The sequence below is a fragment of the Anneissia japonica genome, unplaced genomic scaffold, assembly GCF_011630105.1.
Source record: "Anneissia japonica isolate Jap-2015-1 unplaced genomic scaffold, ASM1163010v1 scaffold4270_len103479_cov137, whole genome shotgun sequence".
NCBI classification, from domain to species: Eukaryota; Metazoa; Echinodermata; class Crinoidea; order Comatulida; family Comatulidae; genus Anneissia; species Anneissia japonica.
Window position 1 is genome coordinate 44,904 of NW_022705184.1, and position 11,093 is coordinate 55,996.

Genomic DNA, 11,093 nt, shown 5'->3' on the forward strand with positions numbered 1-11,093 from the left:
GTTATCAACGTGGTCGATCCTTGAGTAGGTGTTAATTAATCTACCATATGGGATTACAACCCAGACAAACCCAGCCGCAGGAAGAATCTTAGATGACCCACCCTTTGATAATTTTGTTTTATCATTTTATTATTTTAACATCAATTTTATTAAAAAAATAATCTTTAATTCATATACAGTATTATGCATATTGCAGTAAAAAATTAGGCATACCTTAACAATAAATAAGCATAAGGCTATACTTATTGATCTATAGGAAAATACAGTTACAGATTTATTTGTTGAAACAGCTAACTTAAATACGATAACAAAATTTACACATAATAAATTTGAAAATAGATGTATACACAAATTGAATAAGCAACAGAAGTTACGGCGTTTTTTTATAGGAAATATTTCTTGTTTATCTTTGCCTAACTCTAAAAATTATCTCTTTAATATATACATTTTTTTTAAATATATGGCCTCTCAAACCAATTAAATAACACCTGTAAGTTTCTAGAATGCTGGAGCTTCCGGGGGCTTTGCCACCTGGACCCCACCAGGCCTACGGGCTTGTTCACTTTAACTTAAAGTACCAGTTCCTATACCACATCCTTCCTAGATCTACGATACAGTGAGAAATAAAATGGTTTGAACTGACTTTTGGGATTGTCATGGTAACACTTGTATTCGGTTAGTAACTTTAGAAAAAGGACATGGTTAAAGAACGTCTGTCTTTTCTTCAAATGGAAAATACCTGAAACAAAGTGTCATATTTATTTGATTACTAGCTTGCTAGCAAATAGTTTAATACATATTTGCTTTTGTATCCAGACTCCTCATTTTCAAACAAGACATGAAAATAATGATTAGTAACGTTACAGTCAGTACTGTACTGTTTGTCCTTCACAGGAAGTCTGTAGTATGCCATGTTTCAGAACATTTTTTAACTGAAAGTGTATGTTCACAAAGTAAAACATTTTTGAATACACATACAACTTTTGAGTCTAAATGTAAATGTATAATTTCCACTTTAGCCTAGCCCCTAAATGGTGATTTTTACACCTCACAATAACTAGACTCTTGATATATAACATACAGTATTTAAAAATAACTGAACCAATTTTTCAGTCTAAAAGTTTATGCACTGTATATAGTTTTAAAAAGTTTAAGCACAAAATAAGCAAGTTTGATATCTCCGTACAACAACATGTTTAAAAAATACTAAAGTGACCATACATGAGTAATTGTGGAATTCTGTTTTGCTCCATTGTGAAGTATATGAAATCGTTTCGAACAGAGCCAAAAACAGAGATCAAAGATTGTAACGTGAGTGTTTTGCTTCCTACTTCTCATATCTGCAAGCAACTCATTCATTACATGTTTGTTCTATGCAGCATTCATGCCCCTTAAGAATGTCTTGGCTCTATGCATCATTTAATTGGTTACTAATCACAAATTCAGAAATATGGTCTAAGATTTGAATGAAAATTTGTTTCAACACAAGATGAGAGAAAGATCATTACAAAGTTCTCCGGAGAACTTGTATCTCCTCGTCACCTGGTGCTTGGATGTTTCAGTGTTTGTTGGTATGATTGGTCCTGAAGGGGTTCCATTGTAGTAGAAATATCAATATTTGGGCAAGATAATTGTTGAAATAAAGCTTTTCCTGGAATAGTGAGTTTTTGTAATTCTGTTTACTTTTGTTTAAAATTGCCTGGATAAAAGCAATCCTTAATTCATACTTTTGCTATTTCAGAGTTCTCATGGTTTTACATTGAAAATTTTCCATTTAAACTCTGCTGACATATATATCGTATTTAATATTTTAGCACACATACATTAAAAATACAACATGAACAAAAAATTATACCGTAGTTCCCCAGGTATAATCCCATCCCCCCATGAACGCGAAAAAATTGGCCCAGATTTTTGGGGGTCGGATTATACCCGGGGATTCCCGTATGCATGAACAGAACAAAAATGACGATCGTTTTGAGAGGTGGCAGAAGCTAGAACAACTGCCCAATGATTCAATGGCTTATCCAAAACTAAATTTTGTAATTTTGATTTTGTGACAGCCTGGTGTATTATCATCAAAATAAAAGACAAAAAATATGGGTCTTCGTTTTTGGCTCTTGGGCCTTGGGTCTTCATTTTATAGACACTCTTGCATTGCATGATATTGTCATTTATTCAATGATGAAAGTAAAGTTTAGAAATATGTTTACCCTGTCCAATAGATCAGCACTCGACTAAACATAAAATCAACTAAAATGCTGATCCTACAACAAATTACATTCAATTGTATTTGCCACTAAAAAACAGTTATCTAAAAGCCACATAGGTTGCACTGCAATAAAAATACCTCAGTATCAATTCAAACTTAATAATTAAACGAATACAGTATAGTTTGTAAAATCAAATAGTGACAATTACACAGTCTATGACAATGTGAAGACTGTGTGATAGGAAGGCCAGACTCATGACGATGGGAGCATCCAGAAAACGAGTTACAGAAACTCTCCATGTCTTTGTTCTGTATAGTCGTTTCTTTCTTTCAATTTGATATATGCAGTATTAGGTCTGTACCTGTGTATGTGTAGCTGCCCATGTCGTGTTCCATGCCTGACGATCCTTTATTTTTTATGAATAATGATCCCCTCAGTTCAGAGTTTAAAAAATCACCCGGTCAAAGATCCAACTCAGTCCAAAATGATTCTCTAGAGATTCTCTAGAGATTCAATGAGGAATGATTTTTACAATTTAGGCTTATTAACTTTTTTCCAAAATTTAATGTAATCATTAGACTAATATAATAAAAAGTAATAATAATAATAATAAATAAAATAATAACAAGACTTACTATGTCTGCTTGAAAAACTGAACATACAGTAGGGCTTTTCCCCTTTGCTTTAATAAGAAATGAAGTTGAAATTGCAACAAAAAGAAAAGTTGTTAAAAGGTATAAAGTAAAAAAAAACACGGAAAATCAATATAATTTTAACGAAGTGGGGGAAAAAAAACAATGAAAACCAAGTTCACTGCGACGTTATTAGTGAGACTTGAACTATGGCTGCAATAGTAATAGCTATGTACATCGTGACCCATAACCATTGCGCGCTATATGGGCCGACCTTGCATAGGAATGTGCATTTTCTGTTCATAGCGATTCAAAGACTGAAAACAAAATTGTTCATGCATATCACGGTAGTTTTGAGTTTAGCCTAGCTGTAACTGGTTTAAACGCTTTGGAAAATGCAAATTGCATTTAAATAATTTAATCAACTGTCATCAAAAAAATCTTTAAGTGATCCTCATATCCACACCCTACTGTGGATCGTCACCAAAATTGGATCATTTCTTCATTTCACCATGAAAAACTATTCTGCAAAGTGTCATTTTTATCCATCTATAACTGGGACATAAGCAATTTAAATAACCCTCAAATTTACACCCTGACTTGGATCGTCCCCTACACATAATAATATCTTCCTTGTAACTTGGGTTAAAGTTTCCCGAAAGTGTTATTCGGATCAGTTGACTGGTTTTTGAAATATCTGGTCTGGGACGTTTTCCATTCAACCGGGTCCTCAGATCTACAACCTACTCAGGATCATTTTATCATTTATTTACTCGGCCTTGACAAACTGTTATACAAGGTTTAAATTATACCCATTGATTTTTTTAAAGAGATATTTAGGTCTGGATCCTCAAAAATTGAAATGAATCTCCCATACACCCTTGACTGATTCGTCGCCAGCACATAATAATATCTTCCTTGTAACTTGGTTAAAAACACTGCTGTCACTGTTTGCTTATGAACATTACGTCCAAAGCTTACATACAGTAATTGGAGAAAGCTGCGATACAATACTCTCTCACTGTACACACACACACAGTGTTACTAAATAATTATTTCCTAGTCAATTGCCTCTTTATGTATGTGGCGTCTATTTTTACTTTTTTTTCGTATATTCATGAAGTTAAGCCAGATAATGTTAAAAATATTCAAAATGAGCTCTCGGTAAGCCTACTTACACTGGTTTGGAGGGTTTCAAGCACTATTGTATATCATAATAAAAGTTAAAATTCAAATCTGTTTAAAATGTTATATAAATTAACCTAAATATTTTATTCTTTTCAAGGGAAAATATGTATGTATATGACAAGATTTATTTTATATCACTTTTATTTCACAGGAGGACCGTTGCCTACTATTTCATTGGATGAGACGTCTCCTGGTACCGTATTAGTTATATACTTTCAGTTTTGTTTTCTTATATTATTATGTATGCATCAAAAGATGATTTTCCTCTGTTGCAATGCCACTGAGAACTAAATTAGTTTGTTAGGGTCCATTGATTCAAGGGATTGCTTAATTTGTCATAGATAATATTGAATTTGAAGTAACCAGGCTTTATCGAGTTCTAATCAACCTTATTTTACAAAAGTCATTTTTTCAATTGCTACTTGTCACCAAACGACTATTGGGTGAGTGTCCTGTCTTTCCACATAAAAACTCCAGCCTAGAAGCCATTGTTGTGCCCGATACACTGTACAAGTTGTTTTTACCTTCTACACATGAACCGAATAAAAGATCAAGCACAAAATGCACTAAAGAAAGATTACCATCGTCATATTCAGTGAATCAGGTGGAAAACGTATTGAGAACTGCTGCTCCATACACTCAACCAATCTAGACTTTTAAAAGCAGCTTACTTCTTATAATCACAATAAATGTGATACTGTATTCGAGTCACTGATTTCACTTTGTACAATATATTACCAGAAAAATATTAGAGCAATTGTCATTTACAAACTTGGTGCAGTCAATCCTGCTGTAGTCAATTTTCATTATGCTTTAAGAATTGGTATGGCTATTTAATTGGGTTTAACTTTTTTATAATTAGTCTATATTTAAACACACATTACATTTATTGCTATAGTTCCAGAACTAATTGCTGCCCGTGGATCAGAGCAAACAAAGTATTTCATTGAAGCTAAGAAGGAAGGAGCAGTAGATATGAACATGGGAAAGGTGATGGTGATGGGCAGAGAAGGTGCCGGTAAATCGTGTTTGGTTAACTCATTCCTTGGATTGCAGTAAGTATGAAAGTCATTCATCCATCATTAATCAAGCCTTGTTCCTTGCTTTTTAAGGTCACAAAACATTATTACCAATATTGACCATTGAAAATATAAGTCGTTGAACAACAAAGAAAGTTATACAGCAGTGGCATACCTAGAGCATTTCCTACTTATTGTTGAAATCTGAAAAAAAAAGTAAATTAATCTGTAAATGGCATAGTATGTTACTTTTATACATTAACAAGCATTAATTTGTCATTAAGAGTCCATATCTGAACAAAATTCTGTTTTTTTATTTATTTACTGGTCCGTTGTTTTACTTTTTGCTTGTTACTTGTATAGCGCCTTTCTTTTCAGTTACGAAACGCTGTAAGCGACTCTCCACAATAAATCAAAAACACCCCCCCAATTAAAGCTTGTATAGAACCAAACCAATATAAGCTAACTTAACTAATGCAATAAAGCAGTGGAATATTAAGAAAACAATACACAAATGCGATCAAGCAAGGTGGAAGGAACTATTGAAAATTTGTTGCCTAACAACCACTGCTAAATATTAGCAAAAAAAGGGATAAAGTGGAGATAGTGCTGCTAGCATTGCTGGGATCAAAAGTTACCTAAAGTTGAAGATCATCTGCGTAAAAGTGAAATTGAATGCCATAATGCCTGATAATATCACTGGACAAATGTAGAGACTGTATAAACATGGACCAATAACTGAACCTTGGGGCACTCCATAGAGTAGGGGATATGGGGCAGAATATGAACCAGAAATAGAAACCCTACTACTTATACCACATAGATAGGACTTAATCAATTCAAGGGCACACCCTGTAATGCCAAAAACAGATTCAAGACGTTTAACCAGAATGCAATGATCTACTGTGTTAAATGCAGCAGAGAGGTCAACAGCAAGAGATGTCAGTATAAACTTTTAGTAGAGCAGTTTCAGTGCGTGGTGACACCTATAAGTAGACTGTTATGGTTCAAAGAGTTGGTAATCTTCTAGATATTTATGGAGTTGGTTAATTATCACTCTTTCAAGTCAGCACAATGATGCTGCGAATTATGTGTTATTCTCCTGCCTTTACTTTAATATTATCATGATTTAAACTATTACCATCATCATTACTATTATTGTTATCATTATTATTATCAAGGCAATTCAACAAAAGGACGGACGTCATCTCCACTCGCGATCGTAGCGTGTGTTTACTGTCGTTTGATCTTAACTTCTGTGGCAATTTTATACAAGTTGCGAGTATAGCCGTTTCTTATTTGACTATTCCTGCCATACGTTTATGGTTCTGAATACTATTTAATTACTTTTGGGTGCTTCACAATGTCTGTTACATCTGATTTCTTTTGGCCAAGATCTTGTTACGTGCTTCTACAATTTGATTTCTGAAAATTGACCAACAAAGTGAAAAGTTATAGCAAACAAAAATTTCTGTTTTTTCAAAATTTTCATTTTGCAAATACTGCTCAGTTAAACTGTGGAACAATCTTCCCCCTGATACTTGCAGTTCAATAAATTCCTTAACTTAGCATTCCTTCAAAAATTTGATTTAATATTACATTTTCATTTTGCTTCTGGTGTATACCAAATTTGGCTTGTGTTTACCAAATTTTCTTTTGTTTTTGTATATAATTTCTTAACTTTCATTTCTTATTTTAATGTTTTAACTATTAACTGGACCTTAAGGAAGAACAATGTAAAAGTTGATTAAGTATCCAGAATAAAGAAAGATTCTATCTATCTACAATGTTGGACTAAGGTGCACAAAACAAATTTTTGAATAGCTAACATTTATTTTTTTTTAAATACAGTACTGTTCAGTCTTTAAGTGATCTGTGCTCAGACTATGGCTGTAAATCAAGCTATTTGAGGATTTAACACTGCCTTGGTTCCCACAACTAAAAAAAGAGTTTTTAAATACAGTACTGTTCAATCTTTAAGTGATCTGTGCTCAGACTATGGCTGTAAATCAAGCTATTTGAGGATTTAACACTGCCTTGGTTCCCACAACTTGCAAAAAGAGTCCCATGAACCACTGGACACCACCTCGTTTGTAAAATTAATCTTTAAAAAACGAATATAATTTTGAACTATTGTTAGAGCAAAAAATCTTTTGGTGTTTATAATCACTGCACGACAATCAGGCCATGTGAAACTTTGTCAATCATGTAGGGACGCACAGCAAGCGTCCTTTTGTTGAATTGCCTCAAGTGTGCATCATTATTTTCATCATCATTATCGTTATCATCCTCATTAGCATCATTATTAATATTAGTATCATGCTACTGTCACCATTGTTATAGCTACTGTAAATTGCTATAGTAAATTATTATATCAATGGGTTATATGGGTTTTTTTTTATAGTTTTGGAAAGCAAATAACAGCTGATAGCATAGTATTTTAATTATTACTTTATATTACTGTACTTATATTGGCACTAACATTAAAGCATTTTTTTTTTAAAGATTTAATGAAAATCATGACATAACTGATTGCATTGCTGTCAAAAAGGTCGTTTCCAAAAACACTGCTGAAGCTGATAAGTGGGAAGAAAATGCTGGGGATGGTAAGTGGTGAATTTGACATGTCTTTAGCAATATGTATACAATAATTAATTAAAATTCATAAATTACAAACAGCACTTTAATACTAATGACATACCATATATTTCTTTATTGCATTTATTTCTTTATTGCTTCCAACAGTGTAATTTAAACACAATAACATGATGGGAATACTGTATATTAATTCAAAAGTTTTTAAATACAGTACTGTTCAATCTTTAAGTGATCTGTGCTCAGACTATGGCTGTAAATCATGCTATTTGAGGATTTAACACTGCCTTGGTTTCCACAACTAAAAATATTAATTTAGAAAGAAACTTGAATACCACTCTATAATCATAATCTTGGACACTTGCTGTATCAATGTAGCTTTTGGTTACCATGTTTTTTATTTATTTCATTATATTCATTTCCAGATGCAAATAATACTAACATAGAGTACTGTATCTCAAAAAGGTTTGCCATGAAAAATAAAATATAGTAACAGACCCTCAGGATTTCACTGTAATCAGTAGACCGGGTCGTTAAGGCCAAAAACAACCCTGGTAAGGAGGACGAAACGATCGTGGTTAGAAATGAATTAGAAAATCAAATAGTGCCATATTTAAAGGGTTAAACTCATCAACACTTTCCTAATCTGTCAACAATAGACCAAGCGTGCTTTCATTTGATAACAAAAATCTTTGTTTTTTTTTTGTGTTGCAGTTATAATAGAAATAATGTGTGCATGTCTTATTTTAAGTATAGTTAGACACACTGTCTTGGGTGGAAAAAAAAATCAGAAAATACCTCAAGAATTTTAATTAAAATTTTGGAATAACTTTTTCAAAAGGGAAATCTAGAAACAGGTCGGGAAAAAAAATATTGGTTTTCGCTGATTTTACATATATTATTCCAAACAAACATAGGGGCTCAAGTAACGCCAGCAAGACGATGTATTAAGATCTCTTAATATTTTATATGTCAAAAATATACAGAACTATAAAATGGAAAAGTTATGTAGTATGAAATGGCATGATGAATCAATGTAGAAAGATTATTTCATTATAAACACCAACAATACAGAAAAGTATTGAATTTTAACTGTAAAAAGACACTTGGCATAATATAAAATGTGGTGATGCATCAAAAGTCATTGCAAGAATTTTCATTTTATATATTTTCAGAAGCAAAAAAGAGACGACTATTTCAATATAGGAAGATTGTATTTGTAGAAAGATCTCTTTTATCTCATAAAAAAATAATGAAAAATTATTTGGAAAAGTATTAAATTGTTCCTCTCATTCACAGCAAAAAAGTATCAATGATCCAGGGAAAATAGCCAACAACATTGAAAAATATTAAATTACACCTTTATAGTCATTTACAGTCAAAATATATTGATGGAAAATTCCAGAAGGATGCAGGGCCGAAACGACCCGACACCTATCAATATATCTTGGCTATGTATTGTTGTGGCTACCCTCTCGTAAAGTCGTTCTTCTCATCACCATACACTGACTGGAACTATTTTTAAATACCTGAATATGGGGGGAGATGTTAAGGTTTAACCAAGATCACTGCCACCCCACTGCTGAATACATACATGTATAATAAAAGTAACAAAACTGAAATTGTCTCTCAATGTGCAAAGAAACACAGACCTCTCTGTGTTGTACCTAAATTAAAGTCAAGTTTCCTAATTATGTTTTGTTTGTTTTATTTATAAAATATTTTTTTGAGATGGTAATTTTTAATTATGTATATTGTAGCTGCAGGGTTTCTAATACTTTATGTGTCCAAAATTAAAGGATTCTATCATAAAGATTTTAAAATTATGACATTTGACTGTAAATGATAAGCAACTCTTATAGGGAATTTGATTTAAATTTTCCTTTTTCCCCCTATAATTGCCATATTTGATAAAGTAAATCAAAGAATTATTAATAAACAAATAGACAGACAGACAGCACAACAGAAAAAGTAACAAATAAATATATAACTAATTAAAATAACCAAATAACAAAGCTGTACGTGGCTTCGTAATTATAAAACTTGCCTTCAAATCCCAGCTGGTCTGGTGTACAATTCCTGATGATTTAATTCCCTCACCAAAATCAACCCCTTCTGAGCCTCATTACAAAACTTATTTTATGCAGAGCACAATGTGTTCATGTTTGTCTCATAAAAGTGACACAATTATAAATACAAGTAAATTTGAAATAATTAAGATTTATGTTTTGATTCAATTTATACACAAGTCACATTTATATTAACATGTATTGTTACAGTATAATTTTTATTTATTTATTTTAAATCAATAAACATGTAAAATAAATTGCCACTTACAGGCTTCAGAAGACACAGACAATTATAAGAAACAGGATTACATGAAATTATGTAAAATTGTGAATATAATATGCAAATTTCATATTTGATTTTATTAAAACATATAAAGGACAAGAAAGGTAGATAACTAGTATAATTTGTTTGTTTTGTCACCAGAAAAAGCAGCTGAAATTTATGATTCAGGTGTTGCACATATTGTAACTAGGAAACTATTGGATGGAGGAAAGGAGAGTACAACGGCAGAAAGCACAAATAATGAAGCCGACTCAGAAAATATGCAGACATCAAGTAAGAAGGAAACAAGACGCGAGGACTCAGAATCAAGTGTAAAGGTCAGTCACGGTAAAACAATTAATATAGTGATTTAACAAGGCAAATATCACATTAATTTGTATGTAGGAAACGTTAATGTTAATATTCAGAAAGATAAATGATATGCCATATATATGCTTCGAACATTGTTAGCTGACCGTTTGACTGATGGTATGGTTCCTGCATCTTGCACGCCACGGCCAGGGTTTGAGACCAAACGGTTAGATAAACAATGTTCAAGCCATTGGTGCCGTGTGCATTTATGACTTATGCGCATGTTATATACACTCTTCGGAAAAGATTAGGGGATTTTTCCCGGTGTACTGCCCAATCACCACCAGAAGGACCCCACTGGAAATAATTCTTCTTCTAGATTTTCGTGGCTTATCCTAGGTATATACTGAATAAATTCAACCCGACCCGGCTCTGCAGCTAAATATTGAATTCGGGTCTTTTATAAAAACGCTCAAAACCAGTGGCGGATTTAGGGGGTGGGGGGCAGGCAGCCAGGGCCCTCTCGGTAAATGGGGAAAAAAAAAATTATATTCAAATTTTAAGACTTAGAGTGGCATATCCGGCTGCCTAGGGGTGCCATATTTAAAAATTGTCCTACCTCAGTAATATCGACCCTCCATCTCTGATGGTCCCTCCCAGGCCCCCCTCATTTCCTGGACTGCCACCGAAAAAAAAACCGTTTAATATTCATTTCATATTGCATCTTCAAAATCTATCATAACCTCAAACAATCTGGGGGCGAGAGGTTTCCGCCCACTCGACCACAGAAGGGCTGTCTTTAG

The 11,093-nt window shown here is 32.9% G+C and overlaps 1 protein-coding gene across 1 annotated transcript in view; it reads left to right on the forward strand.

Annotated features, from left to right (window-relative positions):
- The window catches only part of LOC117105395, a 44,046-nt gene that overhangs the window by 4,574 nt on the left and 28,379 nt on the right, over nt 1–11,093 (forward strand). The window contains exons 3-6 of the mRNA XM_033246521.1: nt 4,185–4,226; nt 4,932–5,088; nt 7,558–7,658; nt 10,141–10,316. Coding sequence (XP_033102412.1) covers nt 4,185–4,226; nt 4,932–5,088; nt 7,558–7,658; nt 10,141–10,316 — 476 coding nt within the window. The remainder of the gene's footprint in view (nt 1–4,184; nt 4,227–4,931; nt 5,089–7,557; nt 7,659–10,140; nt 10,317–11,093) is intronic.